Source organism: Peromyscus leucopus, chromosome 11, assembly GCF_004664715.2.
Source record: "Peromyscus leucopus breed LL Stock chromosome 11, UCI_PerLeu_2.1, whole genome shotgun sequence".
NCBI classification, from domain to species: Eukaryota; Metazoa; Chordata; class Mammalia; order Rodentia; family Cricetidae; genus Peromyscus; species Peromyscus leucopus.
The window spans coordinates 6,185,874-6,210,425 of NC_051072.1; the positions used below are offsets into that span (position 1 = coordinate 6,185,874).

Below are 24,552 nucleotides of genomic sequence, written 5' to 3' on the forward strand. Positions count from 1 at the left end.
TTTGTCTCTGACAGCATCTGCATCCTCTCCAGGCATCTAAAGCCATGAGAGCTAGGGAAGAAGGTTCCTGCCCTTCTCTTATCCCTGGGAGACTGACTCCAGGACCGCTGGGTTCTTGAGTCTACCCAACTTGCACACGCCAACTCTTACATACTGCTTACTGTATATAAAAAAGTGAGTTCAGACCCGAATCCATCTTCCAGTTGAGCAAGGAGCCAGGAGATGCTTTGGTGTTTCTTGACACCTGCTCACTGGAGGATTAGGGTTTAATGCCCTGGGTTTCTGTTTCTCAGACTGAAGTTCACAGTCTGTCCCTGGAGGGCCCCTACTGCTGACACACCCGAGGGAGAGGGGTGGCTGCCTTTTGTCAACCCCCCCCCCCAAGAAGCCCTTTCTTACTCTCTGTATGAAGCCGTTGGTGACACAGGGTTGGCAAGAGTTTTAACTTACAAAGAATTATTCTGCTTGGAGCTAAGAATTCATTACAGTAAAAGAATAAGCTTATAAGCTCCTGGAAGGACACGTCATTCTGAGGGAGGAAACCAAAGAAAAGAGATCATTGGTCACTGAGAATGCAATGTTTTCTCCCCTCCTTTCCTCCCCTCTTGTTTTTTTTAGGGTAAAATTGTTGCCCAGGGTAAACTGCTCTTGCAGGACACATTCTTGGTCACAGACCAAGACGCAGGACTTCTGCCTCGATGCAAAGAGAGGCGGGTTTTCCTCTTTGAACAGATCGTCATATTCAGCGAACCACTTGATAAAAAAAAGGGCTTTTCCATGCCAGGATTTCTGTTCAAGAACAGTATCAAGGTAATACCTGTGTGCGAGCTTCACGGGCCAGCGCGTGTATCTGTCATGCTAATAACTTTCTGGTTAGGGTGACTCTTTCCAAAGCTTACTTTATTCAATATTTATAAAACCTTCTAGTACACTGGTGAATCTTTGAAAACTGCCTCTTTCTGCTGTGTGCTCTGGTGTTGCTGTCTGGAACACTTGTGTGGCCTGTAGCCATTGGCCGGTGTACAGCGCTGCCCTCTGCAAGACCATGTAAAACTTTTACACTCCAAGCTGCAGCTTTAGAGTATTGGCTTGGGGCCAAAGACCACAGCGAGCTCTGTGTCTCCTTCGCTACTCAACAGAAAGATCCTGAAGATTCTTCCAGTGCTCTGGGGTAACTTTGCCCTCTGGTGGCAGAGGAAGGTAACAGAAAACAATTGTAAATGATCCTCCTGTGTAAAGGGCTCAAATCAATGACAGAAGAAGGGGCCCTGAAGCCCTAGCAGATAGTCCCTAGAAGATGCACACACATGCCGCCCCTAACTTCCTGCCATGCCTGCAGCTGTGCGGGCTTGAGTTCACAAGGGAGACGTGCTCCCCTCTGGGAGCCTCCTAACGCTAGGGTCTTCGTCAGAGGGGCCAGGGAACCTCTTAGCCTTTGAGTCCGTAGGCTTCATGGTGTGCAGGTGAGACGTGGCATTCCCTTCTAGGAAGCTGTCTCGGAGGCTGGTCTATGGGCACAGCCTTTGGGCCTTTACTCACAAGGACCTACAAAGGCTTCAGAGCCTGACAGCAAAAGAAGAGCTGCTGTGGCCTGAAGCTGAGATGCAAATCCTCTGTCTCAGGCCACCCCAGTGCCAGCTACTGCAGGCCCTCCCTCTGAAGCCATGCCCATACACCAGCCCACCCCTTAAAATTCCTCTGCGTTCTTTTCACAAGTCTGTAGACAGAAAGTCTACAGCACCTCGGATGGTCCATTGGTGCCTTACATTGTGTATCTGTGGCTTCTGTGAAGTCGTTTTCTGTGTTCTAGTCCGGGTGCCACCTACACTTGCACATCCTTTTTGATGTTTGAAATTGTAATGTTTCCTTAGTGCATTTGTTTATTTTTATGTGTGTGCATGTACGTGTGCACCACAGCTTGTGGAAGAAGGTCAGAAGCAGGTATGGGAATCAGTTATCTTCCACCAGGTGGGTCCCTGGGATCCAATTCACATCACCATGCCTGGTGGTGGCAAGCATCTTTCCTGCTCGGCTGCCTCGCCAGCCCCTTAATATGTGTTTTTATTCTTAGAGAAGTTAAGGATGAGGGCTGGAGAGGGATTTTGGAAACTGATCATCCCAGCTCACATAGCTAGTTAGTTAGTTGTTTGAGTTATTAGTTAAGCCATTAAGCTCGTGATCATAGCCTTGCCCTAAGGTTTTCAAAGGCATTGCAGAGCTTCGTGATGCAGATTAAATACTCCTTATCTGAAGTGCTGCAGACAGAAAGTCTTCCTGGTTCCAGGCTTTTTTTCCTCTGTTTTAGAATATTTATTATATACATATTGGCAACTTAGCAATGGTCCCCAATTCTTTTTCTTTGGGGGTCTGTGTATGTGGTATGTGTGGCGGGCACATGTGCCACACTGCACATGTGGAGGCCAGATGCAAGCTCTGTGGAGTTACAGGTTCTCTCTTTTTACGTTTATGGACTCCAGGGATGAAGTCAGGTTGCCAGGCTTGGTCAGCAGGCCCTTTACCCATGGAGCCATCTCGGCAGTCCCCAGGAGGGGACCCACTTCTAAACACAAAGTGCATTTGTGTGTCGTGGTCACTGTGTATGTGCAGTTCCCATGAGCCCACGTCGTCCCTGCAGGCTGTCACTCAAGAGCTTTACAGTGTGGTATTGGTTCTGGATGTTCAGTTTAGGAGTGTTTCATTCCTGAATGATCCCTGAAGCTGCTCAACTAACAGAAGTTCAACTAAAAAGTGGTTGTTGCCATGTCTGCGCAGGGTGAAATTCACTTCATGCTTTCCATTTTTGTGGTAAAAAGTGTATAACATAGTATTTACCGTTTTGACTGTTTTTGGGGAACAGCTCAATGGTATTTAAGTACATTTATGCTGTGACACTACTCAAACTCTGGGACTCTTTTCGTCTTGCAAAAGTTAAACTCTCCACCCATTAAAGATGACATTCCATTGTCCCCTCCTAGTAACCCTTGGCAACCTCCATGCTCTTTCTGTCTCTGAGAGTTTGGCTACTTCCAGGAGATTATGTATGTGGAGTCTGGACTATTTATCCCTGCGTGTGTGGCTTACTAAAGTTGACATGGTCTTTTGAAAGTCTGACCATGTTGCAGCGTGTATCAGAGCATCCTCTCATGTTAAGGCTGGCTCATACTCCACAGCAGGCATACATTTTGTTAGCCATCCTTCAGCTGGCGAATATTCAGGATGCTCCCGTGTCTTAACTGTTGTATAATAATTCCCTGTTTTGAAGGTGAGTTGCCTTTGCCTGGAGGAAAATGTGGAAAATGATCCCTGTAAATTTGCTCTGACATCAAGGACGGGTGACATGGTGGAGACCTTCATTTTACATTCATCTAGTCCAAGTGTCCGGCAAACATGGATCCATGAAATCAACCAAATTTTAGAAAACCAGCGCAACTTTTTAAATGGTGACGTATCCTCTTAGCGGCTGTGCCGTCTTCTTTCTCTAACATACAAGCTTCTGTTTCTCAGCACTCAATGCATGTTAACGCAGCAGAGCTTACTGTCCACTTGTGGTCTGATAATTTGTGGAGGATGCCGCGTGGTTTTGGTGGCTGTCAGGATTCGGAGCAGCCACTCAGCTTTCAGTGTCTGCTCCTCAGAGTGTACTTTTCCATTCTACTGTGCTGCATAGGTTATATATTCCAATGGCATCCTAAGGAAAGGAAGCTTGAGGTGGCCATGAGAATGTGAAACTGATCAGAGATGCTGGAAACACTGGCAAGTGCATTGCACACCCAATTAAAGAGCAAGTCATGGGTGCACGTGATAATGCATACCTAGAACCTTAGCACTCAGGAAGGCCAAAGCAAATGCATTGCAAATTCAAGGCCAACCTGGGCTTGATAGACCAGGACTTACCTCCCCAGTGTCTGTAACTCCTGTGATTCTACAGAAGCCAATAGCTGTTAGCTGCCAACTTCCTGCCCATCCTGTCTGCAGTAGTCCCTGTGGCTGCCGGCTCCCCCTCTCATTTTAGCTTGGTGGATAACAAAGACTTGGAGAATACAGTTGGGAGCTAAATGCTTATTGAATCAGTCCTCACTGTGACCTTTTCTGCATGTCCACGTTCTGTGCCTAAGCCAGTCCAGGGAGATGTTGCAATGCTCCTGTCTCAGGAAAACCCTCTGCAGGCAGGACATCCCAAAGTCAGGAACAGAAACACTCAATGGGTGGCACTGTTGACCTGGTCATGATCTGCCTGGTATTTGCCCCGGGCTGCTGACCATTGTATTGACCCCTGTGGCCAGCATAGGCTCCTGTGGCCATAAGAAGTGGCCTGGATTAGCTCACTGACTCTCCAGCCCAGTACTTCCTTCCGATTGTGTGTGACCTCTTTTTCTCTCCTACATTCTGCAGTTAGAATTTTCTCCGCACCCTGACTGACTTTCTCCTGTTGAATTGCTTGGTTACAGCCTTGACGTCACCCATCGAGTACCAGAGGAACCACAGTGGGGGCGGCGGCAGTGGCAGCGGGGGCAGCAGCGGCGGGGGCGGGGGCGGCGGCGGCAGCGGCGGGGCCTCCAGTGGGGCGGCGGCAGCCACGGCAGTGGCCCCAGCAGCTGCAGCGGCAGCGGCCCCAGCTCAAGCAGGAGCAGGCCCTCCAGGATCCCGCAGCCTGTCAGACACCACCCCCCCATGCTGGTCTCCTCTGCAGCCTCAGGCCAGGCAGAGGCAGACAAGATGTCAGGTATGTCTGCTCCCAGCCCCTCACTGCCTCCCCCCAGCAACAGCCTGGCCCCTGAGGCCAGCCTTGGCCAACCCAGCAGGCTCCCCCTGAGTGGAGACTCCGAAGGTCTTGAACGAGAAACAGAGCCCATTCCCAAGATGAAGGTGATGGAGAGCCCCAGAAAAGCCCCTGGGAATGCTTCTGGTACAAGCCAAGACGGAAACACCAAGGATGCCCGGGGGAGCCTGGGCCCATTGCCTCTGGGCAAGACTAGGCCAGGGGCCGTCTCGCCGCTGAACTCTCCTCTCTCCACTACGTTCCCTTCTCCTTTTGGCAAGGAGGCCTTTCCTCCCAGCAGCCCCCTGCAGAAGGGGGGCTCCTTCTGGAGCTCCGTTCCTGCTTCCCCTGCCAGCCGGCCAAGCTCCTTCACCTTCCCGGGGGACAGTGACTCCCTCCAGCGGCAGACGCACCGCCCTGCAGCCCCCGGCAAGGACACGGACCGCATGAGCACGTGCTCCTCGGCCAGCGAGCAGTCCGTGCAGTCCACCCAGAGCAATGGGGTAAGAGCGCCAGGGAGCCTGCGCCCGCGCACCCCGCCGCCGCCGCCGCCGCCTCTGTCCCGCCAGCTCTTCTAAACCTCCGTACTAACTCCAGCTCTCCAGCACTGTGCGGCAGTCACGGCCTTCTCCAGTTCTCCCGTGCGTGCGCTGTCTGAGTAGACACGTCTGTGGCCTCTGTGTGTGCACTCGTGTGTGTGCCCCGTGGCGTGGCACTGGCACCCAGCCACCCAGGGAATGCAGCCACCTCTAACCCGCTGTGGGACCGCGGACAGCGCCTGCTCTCCTCTACTAACTCGCTTCTTGCTTTATTCCTGTCGTCTCCTTATTAAGAGAAAGTGCACCATTAACCTCCTCCTCCTCCTCCTCCGCGCAGCTTCTTTCCGTCTCTTCAGTTTCTGACCAGCAAAGTATCTTGGGACTTGCATTTTTGGCCCCGCCTTCCTCACACTTTTTTCTTTTTCTTTTTTTGGAGAAGTCTCTTTTTTTTCTGTTCTCTATTACTTCCAACGAATTATGTACACCTTTAAGCTTTTGGCTCACCGCTTAGTTTTGCTCTTTTATGCCGTAAGTTATCATTGCAGCTCTTTTGAGTCATCTGATGAAAAAAAAAATTTTTTTTTTCCTCAAGAAAACGTTCAACAACAACTCAAAGCAAAATAAAATGGCATAAGGGGGCAGGAATCTACCCAGTGGTAAAGTTTCCTCCACCCTAAGTCTCCTGGAGAGAGACACTGGGCCAGCACACCTGGACTCCCGGCCTCTCCAGAGGTGGCTGGGCCACATGCCTCCAGCGAGGATGCCAGGGGCAGTTTAAGTGCCTCTGCAGGGGACTCAGCTCACTTTGTGGTCACTTGCATTGTGTTCTCAAGCTGAAGGGTGTCTCTGCTGGGTTCCCCACTCTGTGGCCTCCTCACTGTCCTCCAGCTGTTTCCTACAGGGCAGGTGACCTGGCCCATAACACTCTTCTGAAGGCATGCGTGAGTGCACAGAACTGTTCTAACGAGTGTATGTTTGATCGCTTTATAAATTTTTAAATACATTTCCCTAAAAGGGTCTGTGTCTCTCATTGTATATATATTTATATATAAAATCTGGCTTTTGCATGTCTCTTTCCTCTGGACTTCTATTAATCCCTCATTTGTACTCTGGATCTTACCTTCTTTTTCCTTAGATATTGTGATTAACTTGGCCTTCATCTTTATTGTGGAAGAAATTAAGAAGTGGGTCTTGATGCTGTTATTCACTCTTGAGTTAACTACTAAGTGGTTAAGCGGATGTGGATTCACCATTCTGTGTAGAGCGGAGAGGGCTCCAGCTAGACTGGAAACTCTAGGGCAGGCAGCCCACTGACACGTCACAACCCCAGACCTAGTTGTCTACTCAGGTACCGGGCCAGGTCTCAGCACTGTGACCCATACAGAACGGGCCTGCACCCCCTAACCTGTACACATTCCCAGGAAGTAGAGAAGAGCTTTCAGGTGTGTGTCTCTGAGTGACCACCCTAGGACAGGAGGCAGGCCCTCATCTCTGGACGCCCCTTCAAGGGCGTGGCTGGAGACACAGCTGCACCCTGACGGAAGGCACAGTCCATCACATATGGCCAGTGGCTGTTCCTTGGGGAAGTGGTCTTGGATGTCTGACTCTTACCGCTGCTTTTGTGGAAGGCAGCTTGGAGAGGGAGACTGAAGGCTGAGTCGTAAATCAGAAGGCCGTGCATCAGAATGGGCATGTGAAATGCCCTCCTGCCCTCTCCTGGCTCTGGCTAACAAGGACCATCGGAGCTCTTAGCGGCTGCCCAGTGAGCAGGGCCTCCTTTCCTGTGGCCGCCTCTGAGGAGCTGTCTAGGATTGTAGACAGACTGCTCCGCCTGACCTCTAGCAGAGCCCTTCCTCCCACTCCAGATGGCACCTTCTGCTAAATTCTGCTGAGATCCGGATGGGTGGGGTGCAAATACATGACCCCAAACCGACCGCGCTAGCCTGTCCTCTGTGCCCGTAGCCGACTTGCCCTCCCATCACCGGGTGAGCAGCAGAGGAACACACGTTAGAGTCAGCCCCAGCCCTGCCTCGCTGCCACTAGCTAGCCTGTGCACACTTGTCATCCTACTCAGAGGGGAGGTGGTCATGCTCTGTGGCAAGAAGGTTGCAGGAATTGAGGAACACTGATTTGGAATGCCTGGTGCCTATTCTGGCCGCAGGCATGTTGGGAAGTGACAGGAGCCACGATTGCCGCAGATTCCTCCAGTTAGGAGATGCAGGCTGCTGTGATGCCCTGATGCGGCAGCTGGAGCACAGAAAGGTTTAGGTCACATTTCTAGCACATTTACCTCTGCCCTCCTGCCGGCCGTGTGAAGCAAAATACTCAGGTGCTTACTCAAAGTACAAAGTGAGCGCTCGTGGCCCCCTTTGAGCTGAAGGTCACAGGCAGGAAGTGGGTACTGTGGGGACAGGAGCAGCCCAGCTCAGCATGAACACAAGCAGGCAGCTCTTCTGTGTCCACGGCAGCTCCCATGCACAGCCCATCCATGCAGCTCCCAGTACCTGGCTTGTTGGCTGCTCACGGCGTGGCCTCACAGGGGAGAGCAGGTGGGCCTGGGGTCCTCTCAGCCGTCTCTGAGCAGCGGTCAGCACTCTGCTCTGGCACGCTCTGACATGCTCAGAAGACCAGGACTGAGAAGGGTAGCAGGGCCAGGGCTTCTGTCCCCCTCCTCCTCCCCCAGAGTGTCCCAGGGTACAGCATAGACTTTGAAATCCTGACCTCCATAAATACCCTGCAGCAGGAGCATAAAAGCCTTGGAGAGCAAGCTCACAGAAACCAGGGCCCTGAGGCCATTTCCTGTATCTTAATTGGATAGAGGGGACTTGGGCAAGATGACGCTCAGGAATCAGCAGTGATGTCACCTTTCTCCATTCCTGGATAAATCCGTAGTCAGACGAGAGCATGGGCAGGCGACTGCCATTCGTGTCTTGTGCTTTTCAGTTTGCATGCCCAGGCTGGCGGCCTTAAGAAACCAACTTGGTTTTACTTTTGCGGTCTTGTTCCATTGACTGAGCTAATGAACAGATGTTGCAGGCCAACTACAATCTATATCGGCCACTGATCAAAGCAACTGGATGCTACTGAGGCCTCAGGATGAGGGCAGTGGAAGAGATCCCCATAGCCGCTTAAAGGTCTTCCCCAAAGCTTGGAGGCAGCTCTGATGCTCTGCCATATGTCCCCCTGACAAGAGCAACGTGAAGACCCCTGAGGCAAGCTTGGTCAAAGGAGCATCCACTGAGGGCAGAAAGGAGGAGGAGCAGCCGTCCATAAGAGCAGAGTGTTAGATGATTGGCCTTTCAGACGGTCCACATTCTCTCGGTGGGGAGCAGGGGGAAGCGTAGGTTAAACAGACAACACCTGTAACCTGGAATGCACATTTCCGGTGAATGTCTTATTAGGAAGACTTGGGGACATCTCAGTTATAATCTGTCAGTGAGCCAAGTGGCCACTCTACAGCCTTCAGTGTTAATACTTGTTTGAATCTGAAAGACCCCACGTGACGTCGACATGAGGACCGAGCGGCTTGAGCAGGGCACGATGAAGATCCAACTCCGTCAGGCTTCCGGGGCATCAGCACTGAGGTGGATCTGTTGGAATTGTTTCGCGATGGCTGACCAAGTTGTTGCCAAGGGGGGCATTAAGCTGAAGAGAGTGTGGAGGAAGAGTTTAACGTCTCCCTGTCTGTCTGCTGAGCCCTCTGTGGCCAGTGCCATGGCACACGGTAGCCATTGGCTGTTACTGTCAGATCTCGTCTCAGTCCCTGTCCACCCTGTTTTCTTCATCTTTCCCTCCAGAGTGAAAGTAGCAGCAGTAGCAACATCTCCACCATGCTGGTGACACACGAGTACACGGCAGTGAAGGAGGATGAGATAAACGTCTATCAAGGAGAGGTCGTTCAAATTCTGGCCAGTAACCAGCAGAACATGTTTCTGGTGTTCCGAGCCGCCACTGACCAGTGCCCCGCAGCCGAGGGCTGGATTCCGGGCTTTGTCCTGGGCCATACCAGTGCAGTTATCATGGAGAACCCCGACGGGACTCTCAAGTGAGTGCCAGCAGGGAGGCAGCCCGAGCATGGGCAGCTGAGGGTCTAGGAGCCATTACAGGGAGTGCTTGAAGGCCCGGAAGGGAAGAAGCCAGAAAGGAAACGCTGTGTTGGTTCATGCATGTTTGCCTGTACACAAAGTGTGTGATCTCCAGTGAACGTGGGCTGTCTTTATCCTCACAGATTCTCTTTAATCCCTCCTTCATTCAAGTCACTAAATACACCCCCGAAGGTCTTAGTTGGACCTCTAGGAACACAGGATCATCATTCACAGGCTACAGGGAAAGACCTGTGTGATGGCTTTGCCCTCGGCCCTTTAATCCTCGGAGGCTTGGTGACTTAAACCCGAAGCCAGCTTTGCTGCATTGAGCGTTGTATTAAAGGAAACTGAGTCCATACTGGTTTTTGAAACTCTCTCTTCCTGGAACCTCCCTGGAATGGGAGGGATTAGCCGCGTCTTTCCCAGAATAGAGCAGTCTTGTCTCTGGAAGGGCCGGTGCTGCCTGGCCGCACAGGTACCTGGAGGGTACTGGCACCAGGGGCCAGTGCATCAGGCCATCTCTCCTTCCCTAGGACTGGCCTCCTTCCCCTCGGCCTGTCTCCCTGATGGGCAGAGAGAAGGGAGTGTATTGTTCAGGACTCCAGCTCTGCAGCTTTCTGTGCCGTCCTTGGCTTTAAAGAAGTCTAAGAGATGGACGTCCCATGTTACACTTTTGTTTCTTCCACATCTGTGCGCCTCTCATTAGATTGCTCAGGGAGACAGACCACCCGGGGTAGACGGTGGGTAAGCAGGTCAGAAGGTAGACTTGCAAGAGCCTGGCTCACAGAGTTGTGGAGACAGGCAAATCCAGACTGCTGGTGCCCTCAAGTTCCCTGCGTATACCCTCAACTGACCGGATAAGGAAGGGCAAATAGCTTCATCCGTCCAGATGTTCCTGCCAACCAAAAGTCCCCTCAGAGAAACACTGGGAATGTTTGACTGTCTCCACGCAGTGTGGCCCAGTCAAGTTAACACATGATTTAACTCTTACTTTTGTATTTTAATCTTCAGAATCTGCGTAAGGGAGGGATTGCTGGCTCTGGCACCTGCTTCTTGAGTATCACTGTGAAGTTAGTTGTCATGGGATCTCTGTTCCTGGAGACCCTCACTTCCTCTGCGAAGCCTTTCTCTGATGCTTCCCGGTGCCGTCTGCGGACCACGGGGAGGAGAGATACGAGCAGTGTGTTCTTTTCTTCCCCAGGAAGTCGACGTCTTGGCACACAGCACTCCGTTTAAGGAAGAAATCTGAGAAGAAAGAGAGAGACGGCAAAAGGGAAGGCAAGTTGGAGAATGGGTTCAGGAAGCCACGTGAAGGGCTCAGCCACAAGGTATCTGTGAAGGTGCGTGGAGAGGCGGGGCGGGCCTGGTGTCACCTCCAAGACGGCTGGGGAGGGTGAGCCTCCGCAGGCCCTCGAGGTGGGGCTTGCTTGGGGACGCGCTCCCTCTAGCAGGGGCAGCGTTACACTGACTCTCTGTGCATTCGTTGGGAACTGTGCAGGCATATACTTACACCTGCACACGGCACCTGTGTGGTCCACGTGTGGCTTCAGAGGATGTGGTTCAGTGAGTCGGCCTTTGCCTGCACCCTGGGCAGCTTAAGTAGCATGTTTGTGAATAAGAAGATAAACTCAGCCAATTGATAGGACATGGCACGTTCAAGTGCACAAAGCAGCCGTGGGTGATTGGTTCTGCTTCGGTCCGGATAAGCCAAGCTCCTCCAGTGACTGTAGTCCTGGGATCCATAGCCTACCCAGAAATATCCTGTTTTATTAATGTCTGTTTGCCTTTTCCATTTCAGCTTCTCAACCCCAGCTACATCTATGACGGTGAGTTCTGTTGTCTTCCTGCAGTCTGAGGGGTCACAGACCTGCAGGGTCTCTGTCAGAGCACCGCGGCTCTGCACTGGGGTATTCTGCGGTGGTCTGGGTTTCCACTGGTGTAAAGCCCCGTGAGAGAGGTGTAGAGAGATGCTGAGGATGGCTGGCATTGACCAAACTCCCTTGCCTTGCAGTTCCCCCAGAATTCGTTATCCCATTGAGTGAGGTCACGTGTGAGACAGGGGAGACCATTGTTTTTAGATGTCGTGTCTGTGGCCGCCCCAAGGCCTCCATCACCTGGAAGGGCCCTGAACACAACACTCTGAACAACGACGATCACTACAGCATCTCCTACAGGTGAGGGAGCACTCTGGAGCAGTTCACTGGCCCGGGGCGTGGTTGGTCTGGTTACTCGGTAACTGGAAATGCACTGTTCACCGTTGGAATCATCTCTTTCCTTTGTCACCTTGAGCACGTAGTCTGGGGGGAACATTTCATACTTGGGGGGAGGCAGGTAAAGCTGGTGCCTAGAGTTGCTGAACGTTCCTGACACCTAGTGTCTTCTCACCTGTGCTTCAGTGACGTTGGGGAGGCCACTCTGAAGATCGTCGGTGTGACACAGAGGACGATGGCATCTACACGTGCATTGCTGTGAACGACATGGGCTCAGCCTCGTCTTCGGCCAGTCTGAGGGTTCTAGGTAAGCCTCCTGGGGCAGGGCACCTCTGCCCGCGGTCTCCTGAAGTCCAGTGTATCCGCCACACTTGGTGTGGCATGAAGTTCAGAACAGAAGGTCACATGTCTAAATGTCCCGAAGAGGCTCAAACAGCCGTCAGTGTCACAAGAAAAGTGTCATTTGGCACCTTAAAGGAGTTCAGGGCAAGACTCTCAAGTGGGGGTGTGTATAAAGGCCTGTGACTGCCATTGTGCACTTGGGTCACTGGTGACTGGTCTGAGCTGGGTTGCGGGACTTTTGTGTCCTCAGTGCCTAAGAGCATGTCCTTTGATCCAGTCTTCCAGCTGAGCTTAAGTCGGTTCGTAAAGCATGTGAGTGAAAAGTGGGGAAGAAGTGGTATCCTCTAGATCTGTCTTAGACCCCTGTACAGCCAGCGCTTCAGTGAGGTGTGCGCTGTGACAGCGCAGTGACGTCCCCAAATATCCAGCTAGGACAGTGTTCCCAGGGACCTGCTTGTCGGGGCCCTCGGCACCCCACAGCCCAGGAGGATGTTGTGTTCTGTGCAGTTAGCCCCTCAGCCCTGTGGGCAGACTCCTTCCTGACCCAGTGGGTTCCTGTGCTGGCATTTGACATGGGTAGGTGTTCCGAGCAGGACATGTATGGACTGGTTCCAGCAATGTCCACTGAGGCTGACCGTACTACACCAGGCAGCTACGAGTGCCCACCTGTCCTCAGCTGCTTCGGGTTTGGGAAACTGTGTCCAACAGGGAAAATAAAAATCCCAACTAAATGGTAAATTGGGTTCTAGAATACCCTATGTGTAGACAGTAAACCGAATCTGCTTAAAACTTGTATTTCATATTTTGACTTTATTAAATCATAGAAAGGGCATGTTATGGTTATGGGCTTGTGACCTAAAAAAGCAAGTATTTTGAAGTTAAAATAATCATTGATTTTTCTCACTTACAAAAGTTATACAAATTATAGATTTGGTTGGTTCTTAATAAGCTACTGCTGACAGCTCAGGGTTACAGAGCTGTCATCCCTTAGGGATCTGAGCAGGGAAAATAACAGGAAAGAAAATGAATAGCTGTTTCTGTCACAAAATATTCAAGGTCTTGAGAAAAATGCCATCTCGTCAGACAGGCCACTAGATTTTCTTACAGTTTCCAAAGGGCGCCCTGTGGGAAGCCTCTTGGTGTGCAGGCCTCGGGGTGGTGTGTGGTTTTAATGTTTGCTGGTCAGTCGTGGTCCCCCCAGCTGTCCTGTGTTGGACGCCGTCCTTTGCTTTGTGCTCCCCAGAGTGTTGCCCCAATTCTTTCTGACCCCTGACCTCGAGCCCCAACCCTTTTGGACATGTCAGCGCTGTGGCTGGTGATGCTTGCATCTTGAAGCTAAAGTCAGTTCTGCCACCTCAGAAATACATGCAAGCTCCCACTGATGGGGCAGGTCAAGCAAGGGCCCCCTGCAGTGGGAAAGAAGAGCTGTGGCCAGGAGGAGCCAAGGGGCCTTGGCTCATTGTGAGGGCATTTCTTGAACTGCTTGGGGATCCATGACTGGCCATTTATGTTTCATGTGCTTTCTGTGTATATGTAATATTTTGAAGACATTTATTTAAGGAATTTTTTTAAAGCTTTTTTAGTGAAAATTAAAGGGAAAATAATTGCTTTTGTGTGGGAAAATCCAGTATTTCTTTTTTTTTAATTAAAAGCCTTTTAATTTTTGTGCATAAATACTATATTTACATCATTTCCACCCTCCCTCTCTCCACTCCAACTTCTTCCATGCCCATACTCCCTCTCAAGTCATGAGCTCTTCAGTTATTATTGCTATATGCACACACACCAGCCTGCTGTACCCATTTAGTGTTGCTCGTATGTTTATGTGCCTAGAGATGACCAGCTGGGATTGGATAACCTATCAGGTTCATCCCTGGAGAACACTGGGTCTCCCTCTCTGGGTCATTAATGGCCGACAGCTCTTCGTGTAGGGTAGGCCCTTGTGAAATGCCCTGCATGTCCATCAGCACGTCAGCTGTCCGTGTTGTCACTGTCCAGATCTTGTTTAGGCAGCCTGATGTTAAGATTCCGTCGGCAGCTTCCCTGTCCTGTGTAGAAACTGTGTGGCAGTAGATGTCCTGGTCCTCAGGTCTTCGAGTCTTTACCCCCTCTTCCGTGATGTTCCCTAGGTGTTGGAAATGTCTCAGTTGGTGTTGGACACCCCATGGTCAGTAGTTGTCTATATTTTGACCAGTTGCAGGTTTCTAAAAGAGCTACAAGAAGCTTGTCTGATGGGAATGAGACTTGCACCTATCTGTGGGTCTAAGGATAAGTGCTTAGAATGCAGTTAGGCATGTGCTGGTTCAGAAAAGCAGAAAGACTAGTAGTTTCTCCTTCAGGGTCCTCAGCCACAGGTGGTTGGCTGAGTTTACAGTACCAGGCATGAATTCCTTCCTGTTGAGCAGGCCTTAGATCAAATTAGATGGCTGTTGCTTACTCCGAGATACAAGTACTACTGTTGTGCCCTTATGGGCATTTTGCTGTGCTGGCCATTGTTGTGGTACATAGACTTTACAGCTGGGTGGGATTGTTGATTGGTATTCTCCCTTAGCAGATTGCATGGCACACTTAGATCCTACGAGAGCTAGTCTTCAGTGTTTATTAATGGGGTTAGGTAGGTGCTTCAGAATTGGTGGTGCACTGACCTCGCTTTCCTCAGAAGACTACCAGGAAGTATTCTAGATTGTAGGAGCTGTGACTAAGTGTCAGTCTAAAGGTGATATGCTTTCCTGCAGTGATTCTCAACCTTCCTAATGCAGTGCACCCTGTAATACAGTTTCTCATGCTGTGGTGACCCCCCCACACACACACACCATGAAATTATTTTCATTGTTACTTCATAACTGTAGTTTTGCTACTGTTATGAATTGTAGCGTAAGTATCTGTTTTCTGGTGATCTTAGGTGACCCCTGTGAAAACGTCCTTTGACCCCTAAAGGGGCCACAACCCACAGGTTGAAAACCATTGCTTTAGTGGCATAGCTAGAAGTCTCGTTTTACCATCACAAAAAGCACTGAAAACTAGGTCTTGGTGACTCGTGCTTATAATCAAAGCACTTGAGAAACTTAGGCCGGAGGACCACCATGAGTTCAGGGCCAGCATGGCTCATAGAATGAGTTCTAGGCCAAATTAAGTCACAGAGTAAGACTCTGTCTCAAAGAAGAAAGAGGCCGGCAAGCACTTGGATGATAGGAAAGCACAGGCATCAGAAAAGACCAGTGAATAGTGTGCATTCCAGTGTCGGTACCTGAGATGGAGTCCTCACTTCCTCCGAGTGCCCTTCTGGTGAGGATGCAAGGCTCTCTATTTGGAGTACTCTGGTGTCAGTGAGATGCAGAGCTTGGAAGAAGGTTCTACACAGCCACACCTACACAAGGGCTCCAGCAGTGGCCGCCTTGGTGCTGGGAGGGGTTTGCTTGCCATGGGGGACATGCTGTCCACTCATTAGTGACCCAGGGCAGGCACATAGGAAGACACCACAGCCCATAAAGCCTTGAAAGACCAATCACTGGGTGTGATTTGAGGAATGTGTGCTTGGTGATGACTTGGAGAGCAAAGGGAGAGGGGCGGTGAGCCAGTTCTGGCCGGACTGGACTAGAGCAGACAGTGGAGAAAGAATAGCGGGTTAGTAGGGTCCGTAATGCTGGCCGCTGTGGAAGGCGTGGTGGGCGTGGTAGCTGTGTGCCTAGATGGGAATCACAGGCTTGTCAGGCTCTCACTGTACCTCTAATCCCAGCACTCCGGAGGCAGAGGCAGGAGGATTGCAGCAAGTTCAAGACCTGCAGGCGTCAATAGAGCAGCCTATCTCAAGGAGGCGGGGGGGGGGGGGGGGGGATCATGTGCTTAACAATTCCTTGTTCTTGCTGTTGTTTGCTTTGGAGTTTCTCTCCAAGCAGCTGCCATTTTTAGTAGCTTCTTGGAGAGTAGAGCTTTGTGCCCGCCCCTCCCCCTCCATGCTGGGATGCTGGCTGGCTGGAGCTTGTTCAGGTATTGTGTGTGCTGTCACAGTCTCCGTGAGTTTCCACCTGTTGTGTCTGGAAAACGTTATTGTCCTCACAATTGTCCACCATCTCTGGCTCTTACAGCCTTTCCAGCCTGTCTTCCACAGACCCCTGAGCCGTGAGGGGAGGGCTGTGATAAAGGCATCCCATTTAGGACTGAGTGTTGCAGAGTCTCCCACTCTCTGTATATTGTCCATTTGTGAGTCTGTACTGACTGCCATCTGCTGCAAGAAGCTTCTCCAATGGATACTGAAAGACGCACTGATCTATGGGTATAACAATGCCATTAGGACAGAAGAGCTGAGAAAACCTCTTGTTTCCTTTGGGCTTATATAATACCACATTCACTGTTAACAAGTGACCTCCAACTACATGTATGATAAAACTGCCCATGTTTGCAACCTATTTATAATGCACATACTCTAAAAGACTGTGAACATTAAGAAAACATAGCGAACCCTCGACTTCTGAAGGCTGTGAGAACAAGTGTAGTCTGCACGCTGTGGGTCTGGGTGAACAGGAGGGACTTACTATAAGTCAGCTCTGTGGGCCTGGGGAGAGGCCCAAGGGATAAAAGCAACTTTGTATACAGTCATGGTGATCTAACTCCAGATGCCCAGAACCTACATAAAAGCCAGGCATGGTTATGGTTATGAGGATTGCCTGTGATGGGCAAAGGCAAGCAGGTGTCTGGGGGTTGCCAGCCAGCTTCAGGCTCAGTGAGAGAACGTCTATAGGGACTAGGCAGATGGTGACCGAGAGGGACAGCCAGTGTCCTCCCCTCCAAGCAGTGCTAGCCACTGGAAATAAAACTCAAGTACAGTTTTACATTTTTAAACAATGGCAAATTGATTTCACTATCATTTAACTTAATCTAATAGATCAACAGTATTTGATTCTAATGTGAAACTAATACTTATAAATTGTTCCTGAGATATTTCCAATCTTTTATCCAGTGTCCTGTGCATCTGTCTTACTGTGGCATGAGAGTGCTACCTCTCAGAGATGCTAGGTGGCCATGGGTGGCGGCCATACTGGACAGTACAGGTTTGTGATTTCTTACCAAGAAGCTCTGCTTCAGGTACACCCAGGAAGGAGCTGAGCATGGCGACTCGTTCCTGTAATGCCAGCACTTGGGAAGCAGAGGCAAGAGGACCACCAGTTTAAGGCTGTTGACACAGAACGACACTATTGTTAAAAGAAAACAAATGCACTCAGGGGAAATGGTGTTCTTCTTGCAGGTCCAGGGAGTGATGGGATCGTGGTGACCTGGAAGGACAACTTTGACTCCTTCTATAGTGAAGTGGCTGAGCTCGGCAGGTACGATGTGAAGCCAAAGCCCTTTCTACAGAAGTAAGATTGCTCGTTATCCCAAAACTGATAAGCAGAGGGTGTTGCCATCAATAGAAGTGACTGCCTTGTGTGTGGTGCTCGTGGCTTCTGTCCTGACAGTACCTGTCAGAAACAGCTGGCTCATGATTTTAGAGGGTTTCAGTCTGTCCTGACAGGAAAGATGGCATGCTCTGTCATGCCATCTGTGAGTTCATGGTGAATGTGTGGAAGAAGCTGTTTACATCAAGGCAGAACAGAAGCAGAAAGAAACAGCACCCAGGGTCATATGTAAATGTCTAAGGGCCACCCCTGTAACCTCTTCCAGCTAGACCCCCTCCTCATGGTTCCACAGCCTCCCCAGAATGCTCCCTCCAGCTGAATAACAAACTGGACCCTGTGGGAAACAGTGGCAGATTAATGGGCTTTAGATGTTAAGTCCTAGGAAGGAATCAAAACAGATTTTAGGTAGGATTCCCAGAATGAAGGCCTAATACCCTGGGCTGTCCATGGATGGAAGAGGCTAGTTTCCCACTGGGCATCTAGAAGAGCCCTAGCTAGGTGCCGCCCTTGAAGAGTTCACAGAAGAGGCACACACTTGCCTTGTAGACTTCCTTCTCTCAGAATACCAGTTGAGAATGGCTGACTGTGCACTCTGGGCTCAGTCGTCCGTGGAGATCTAAAGGGATTACACCATGACCTCATGGAGTGTCAGGCTCCTCTTGACTGAACAAAGAAGCTTCAACATAAGAAGGCTTCTTCTTTCCAACTGAGGCTGCCAAGGCCAGGGTGGGCTCAGCAATACCACAGACTGACAGCCCCTGCTAACTTCCGGCTGCCTTCCCAACTACACGGCACTCACCCACCAGTAGTCATTGTGCCCCCCAGGCAGGAGAGGGCCAAAGTAGACTGCTGACTTGACATGTTGAGAGAGCTTTCCCACGAAGTCTATCGGCAGCCTTCTACATTCTAGTGACCACGCTGTGTCACGTGGCTCCTGTGGTGTATTTACACATTGCAGAATACCAAGTCTCACTCCCACTTGGTCTTAATGATGTGTGCCTGTCCTCACAACACTGCAGATTGACTGGGTAGGCAGTTTTGGCCATCTTTCCCAGGCACATCCACACCTCCCTCATGTCTGAGTCTTTAAATGGATGTAGGACTCTTTCTACATAGACATTCACCCTAGCCTTCCTCACATGATGGAGGAGACATTCCAGAAGAACAGAAGCAGAGCTCTCCCAGGGTCAGAACCGGCGACTGTACTTCCTCCACATTCTACAGTTACGAGTCACTGGGCAGGGTACCCACTGACCCTCTACCTTCCCGTGGGAGAAGTGTCAAAGCGGTGTGACTTACCCCGTAGCCTGCTCTGCCTCTGCCACACTTTCCTCATTGTCCCTGGGTGTGCAGAATGTGCTCACCCTGAGAGCCAGGTCATCTTATCCATAGACCGTCAAGGGGCAGCTGAGTTCTGGGTGTGCTTGTGGGCAATAGCACCAGAGTCTTGACCCTCACTTGAAGGAACAGCTTGTCTACACTGCAAATAAGCCTAAAGCAACAGAACAAGATCCTTTCCTCAGGAGTGGGTGGGACGCTGGCTGGCTACTGTGGACACTTACATTAGAAAGCGCGTGGTGAGGCCAAGGCTCCCCAAGCTGTCACGGTCACCACAGTCAGTGGTCAGGAAGCCCCAGGCCTGCCCGGTCCCAGTGTGAGAAATGGAGGAGGAATGGCCGTCCCAGAGCTGATTTGGCACCACATCCCGTCCACACATGGCCCGGCAAAGTAAGGTCTGTGCATAGGTATCAAGTCACCGTCCCACACAGATGGTCCTATGTCCTTTCTCCTTGATAATTTTACAGGGGCAGATTTGCTGTGGTCAAGAAATGTGATCAGAAGGGAACCAAGCGAGCAGTGGCCACCAAGTTTGTGAACAAGAAGTTGATGAAGCGTGACCAGGTCACCCATGAGCTTGGCATCCTGCAGAACCTCCAGCACCCCCTCCTTGTGGGTCTTATTGACACCTTCGAGACCCCCACCAGTTACGTCCTGGTTTTGGAAATGTGCGTACCTCCCCCACCCCCACCCTCATACCTCGGCTCCCAGCACTTTTGCTATCCTGTGTATTCTAGAATTCACAGAACTCCTACAAAGATAGATTTATTATCAGAGACTACAGTGTTGGAGCCTCTGCTCATGGCAAAATCATTTGAGTGCTGGAATTGAACCTGGGTCCTCTGTAAGGGTAACCAGTGCTCTCAACTGCTGAACCATCTCTCCAGCCACCTCATCCTTGGTGTCTTTAAAAGCACAGCTACTGGAGAGCTGTCATGAGCTGAAATGGTGCAGTGGGTGTGGAAAACCACTTCCAAGGCCAGTGCTACCCTGGAAGCCCCCATACCTGGGAGGCTCTCCGGTAAACCTGATGGCCAGTAGTGACTGCCCACCTTGGACAGGGATTCCGAACAAGAAAAATCACTCAGGTCTTTGTCCGAAATCACCGCAGCCTTGGTCTGAAGTTGCAGCTCCTTCGGCTATGGATTTCCTGTGCATGGGGTGGGGATGTTGAAAGCGGTGTGTTTGTTTCGAAGTGCAGAGTTGGACCCAGGGCATCACATGTGCCTGGCAAGGACTGGGTCACTGACCTACACCCCCACCTCTCTGGCTCCTACATCTTTTCACTGGAAAGTTACATGGTGTATTACCTGGCTACTTTTCTATTGCTATGACAAAATACCATGACCAAGGGAACTTACAAAGCAAGCATTGAGTTGGGAGTTCATCGTTCCATAGGTTAGAGTCCGTGACCAGCATGGCCGGAAGCATGGCGGCAGACAGGCTGCTAAAGCAGTAGCTGGGAGCTTATATCTGATCCACAAGCACAAGGAAGAGGAAGCGGGCTAACTGGGAATGGTGTGAGCTTTTGAAACCTCAAAGCGCACCCTCAGTGACACACCTCCAACAAGGCCACATCTCCTAATCCTTCCCAGACAGTTCCACCTACTGGAAACCCGGCATTCAAATATATGAGCATATGGAGGCCATTCTCCTATAACCACCACAGTGCAGCCTCATCAGACTATTAACAGAATCGATTTGAGTGCCGTAATTTCCCACTAATGACCACTCCTTGCTAGACAGGTGGTTGGTCTTCTTACAAACTTCTGTTTTGAAAACAGAGAATGTTCAGAGCAGCCTCCATCCAATAGTGGCTGTTCACTAGCCATGGAACCTCAGGAAAGTTTTATACCTTCCCTGCCTCTGTTTCCTCATCTCTAAAATGGGGCAATGACGCACCCTTCTCAGGGTATTGAAGGTTGAGTGAATAGATACTACTAAGCTTTTAGTTCAGAACTTTGTATTGTTAAACATTAGTTCAGATTAGGGTAGCTTTTGACTAACCATGTAGCTTTTTACAACATGGTCTCATCCTATCTTCACATGCATGTTTTATATGTCAGGAAGTTTGGCTAAGGGAGGCGGTGACCCCTTCCTTCCTGCAGCAGTTATTTACACCCATAGCACTGCCCAGCAGCCTGCTTAGCAACACACAGCAAGGTCACAGCTCCTGACTGCAGCTCTCCCCCAGCCGTTACCCACTTGGGTCTTCTCCGTGAGGGGCCGGAACCCCTCCCTGTACCATGCCGTGCAGTGGAGGTACAGTCCTGAGAGTGTGAGTTGGTTTCACCCTGAAACGGTCTGTGAGTCGAAAGGTGACAAATGTCCTTCTCCCCTGTAGGGCTGACCAGGGTCGCCTCCTGGACTGTGTGGTGCGATGGGGAAGCCTCACCGAAGGGAAGGTCAGAGCGCACCTGGGGGAAGTTCTGGAAGCCGTCCGATACCTTCACAACTGCAGGATAGCGCACCTGGACCTAAAGGTGGGCAGGCCCAGGGCTGGGCGAGGGCTGGTCGGGGATGCGAGCACACCCCGCTCCCTGCCTGAGTCTGGAGGAAATGGGGAGAGAACACTAGAGCAGACAGATGCCTCGTCTTTTCCCGAGTTCCCTTCAGTACTGTTCTCAGCTGGGAGGCCCCAGTACTTAAGCCTCTTGGGTCAGGAGACATTTGGAAGTTCCTGTCAGTGCTGCTGAGTTGGCATGGGATCTACCCAGGGAAGGGTGCCTTGGGGAGAAAGGACAGTGCTGTGTTCAGGAAGGCCAAGAGCTGCCCCCTGCTGAGGAGAGGGGCTGTTCCTCCCCAGCCTGTTCTCTGGCTGGCCCGGAGAGCTTCCCCAGGTGGCCCTGCCTGCCTGACTCCCCGCAGGAGCCTGACATTGTCAGACGAAGCATGACTAGGGATGTCCGCCAGTGACCGTGTCTCCTCCTGTGTTGCAGCCTGAGAACATCTTGGTGGATCAGAGTTCGGCCAAGCCCACCATTAAACTGACAGACTTTGGAGATGCTGTCCAGCTCAACACCACCTACTACACCCACCAGTTGCTGGGGAACCCCGAGTTTGCAGCCCCAGAAATCATTCTTGGGAACCCTGTCTCCCTGACCTCGGACACGTGGAGTGTTGGAGTGCTCACCTATGTGCTGCTCAGCGGCGTGTCTCCCTTCCTGGATGACAGCGTGGAGGAGACCTGCCTGAACATTTGCCGGCTGGACTTCAGCTTCCCGGAGGACTACTTTAAAGGAGTGAGCCAGAAGGCCAAGGAGTTCGTGTGCTTCCTCCTCCAGGAGGACCCGGCCAAGCGTCCCTCGGCTGCACTGGCCCTGCAGGAGCAGTGGCTGCAGGCAGGTAACGGCGGCGGCAAAGGCGCGGGCGTCCTCGACACGTCCAGACTGACCTCCTTCATTGAGCGGCGCAAACACCAGAATGATGTTCGACCTATCCGTAGCATTAAAAACTTCTTACAGAGCCGGCTTCTGCCTAGAGTTTGACCTGTCTTGAAGTTCTTTCTCATTCTCTTTCACCTGCCAATCAGCTGTTAATTTGAATTTTGAAGAGGAAAACCAAACCAAACTAAGTGACCGGCTGCCTGCTGTTCATCGTGTGAAATTGCATTCCAAGTGAGCTGCGCTCAGCAGCGCTTGGGCTCAGAGCTGCAAGCTGCGCTGCGGTGGAGGACCTTCGATTACACTCTGCAAGGGCAGAGATCGCATTGCTGTTTCACAGTATTTTATTCAGGTTTCTGCAAAAAAAAAAATAAATAAATAAAAAATAAAAAAGATGCTTTTTTAAATGAACATGGATAGAATTTTGCAAATTTAACATTTTCGAGATTTATTCAAGGAAACACATGCCTATGTTCAAACCACTGGTGTTAACACAAAACAAAGGTACTGTGCATTTCTGGGAAAGACTCGCCAGGTGGCAGCCACACCCGTGGCCTCCGCCAGTGCTTGGCGTCCACCTGGCACGGAGCTTCGCCAGTTGCCTCATCTGCGTACGTCTTGCCAAGCACCAGACTTGGCTTCTGAAGCGTGCATTCAACCTCAATCTTTTGCATAAAATAGAATGAATGGTTTTGCTCTGATGAAATGTAGGCCTTACTTGTATATAAGACTTACCCTGCCTTCCGTCTGGCATCCCGCCCCCTCCCCCCCCCTCCGCGCCCCTCCCACCCACCACCTGGGCCTTCCTGTGAGGGGTCTGTGAGGGTCTGCCCATCCAGTGAAGACTTTGGGCTGGGTCCAGCCCCACTGCCCCCACCCCTCCCCAACCCCGTCCCAAACCGTCCATCAGATTGTTGAACGGTATACAGTCAGATGAAAATACTGTAAATGCACTCATTGGGGGTCTTTTGGTTTTATTTCATATCATGTGCAATGTTGTGGCTTTAACATTTTCTGCAACTATTTATGAAGACTTCTGTTGTACCTGTAATAAATATATAGAAAAAGCACATTCTTCGCAAGTGAGCTTTATGGTTCCGTGTGGGGGTGGGGTGGGTTATAGCCCCTGTGCCATCAGTTCGAGGACACTTAACTCTTCGTGAAATTTGTCAGTTTTGAGGACTGTAAAAAAGTGATTTCATACTCTGAATATAAAACTGGATAATAGGGTAATGTTTTAAATTTTATTATGCTATTATTCAGAATGCCAAAGTATTATTTTTTTCCCAAAATCAGTCTGAACATTTACTACTTTTTAGACTTTTTGACATTCAACTTTCTGTATAAAAATTGGCTGGATTTTCAGCTTTTGGTAAGAAAGCCAATTAAGTACTGGCCGCCCTGAGGCTGGTACCCAGTGCCCGAGTCACACTGTGGTAGAGCTGGCGCTGGCCTGGGAAGTCCTTCAACACAGCAAGTTGCGTTTCTGGCACGCTTGAATTTTTTCTGGATGTCTTTTTATCTTTATTGTGTGAAATACACTAAACAGGAGACCAGCTTGCTTCCCCAGCCAGCCAGACATCTGGGTCTTGAGCCATAAACTGGCATAATTAAGCTTTGCAGTTTCCGATGTATTTTATTTATTCTTTTGTTGGGTTTTCGTTTGTTTGTTTCTTGTAAAATTGTACAGAAACTTTTTAAGAGAAATTGGATTCAAAAACTGGATGTGTATCCGTAACCTCATAACTTTTATTTGTGTACTGTTTCCTTTATTATTTCAGTTAAATTTTTACATTATTTTTTTGCATGTATATTTCTTTGTACAGAGACCTTACATGTTTACACATTATGATGTGATGTAAATATTTTATTTTGCCATCGGTTATTTTAAAAAATTAAACATATTTGCCTGATCTTGGTGTTAGGCCCTTTATTTAAACTAATTACTGCTATATCAGAGAGGTCCCTGAGAGAGACATGGGAGGAATCCTTTTGGGGGTGCGGGGCAGATTGTCGTGGACTGAGAGTGAGCAGGTTCAGACTTACAATGCGAGGTGGTCAGACACACACTGCTGATGTGTAACCAGCATATTGGCTGCCTTTTGGTAACAGAGCCTTAGCTCATCCTGATGCACCCTCATTTTCCTGGTACCCTGTTTTCCGAATGGAGAGAGTTGCTTCATCCTGGCTTATTCCCCCCTTGCTGGCAGCAGGTCCCTTTCCCTGTCACTGATATGACCTCCCTTGGTTCTTTTTATGTTTCTTCGGAGACAGCAGTTTGTGCCCATGCCATGAGTGAGGGGCACAGTGAAAGGCTGCTGTGGATATCACTCTATATAAATAAAATGCTGATTGGCCAGTAGCCAGGCAGGAAGTATAGGCGGGACAAGCAGAGAAGAGAATCCTGGGAACAGGAAGGCTGAGTCAGGAGACACTGCCAGCCACCACCATGACAAGGAAGATGTACCGGTAAGCCATGAGCCATGTGGCAAAGTATAGATTA

The 24,552-nt window shown here is 50.4% G+C and overlaps 1 protein-coding gene across 1 annotated transcript in view; it reads left to right on the forward strand.

Annotated features, from left to right (window-relative positions):
* Trio (trio Rho guanine nucleotide exchange factor) overlaps positions 1 to 23,962 on the forward strand; it is a 317,342-nt gene extending 293,380 nt beyond the window's left edge. Inside the window, 14 exon segments of the mRNA XM_028868161.2 lie at positions 619 to 810; positions 3,263 to 3,440; positions 4,449 to 4,570; positions 4,573 to 5,262; positions 9,096 to 9,343; positions 10,585 to 10,723; positions 11,182 to 11,209; positions 11,395 to 11,557; positions 11,780 to 11,814; positions 11,817 to 11,900; positions 17,178 to 17,256; positions 19,134 to 19,334; positions 21,011 to 21,149; positions 21,606 to 23,962. Of these exon segments, the coding sequence (XP_028723994.2) occupies positions 619 to 810; positions 3,263 to 3,440; positions 4,449 to 4,570; positions 4,573 to 5,262; positions 9,096 to 9,343; positions 10,585 to 10,723; positions 11,182 to 11,209; positions 11,395 to 11,557; positions 11,780 to 11,814; positions 11,817 to 11,900; positions 17,178 to 17,256; positions 19,134 to 19,334; positions 21,011 to 21,149; positions 21,606 to 22,154 (2,847 nt within the window). The 3' untranslated portion in view covers positions 22,155 to 23,962.
* Positions 23,963 to 24,552: the final 590 nt, after the last annotated feature.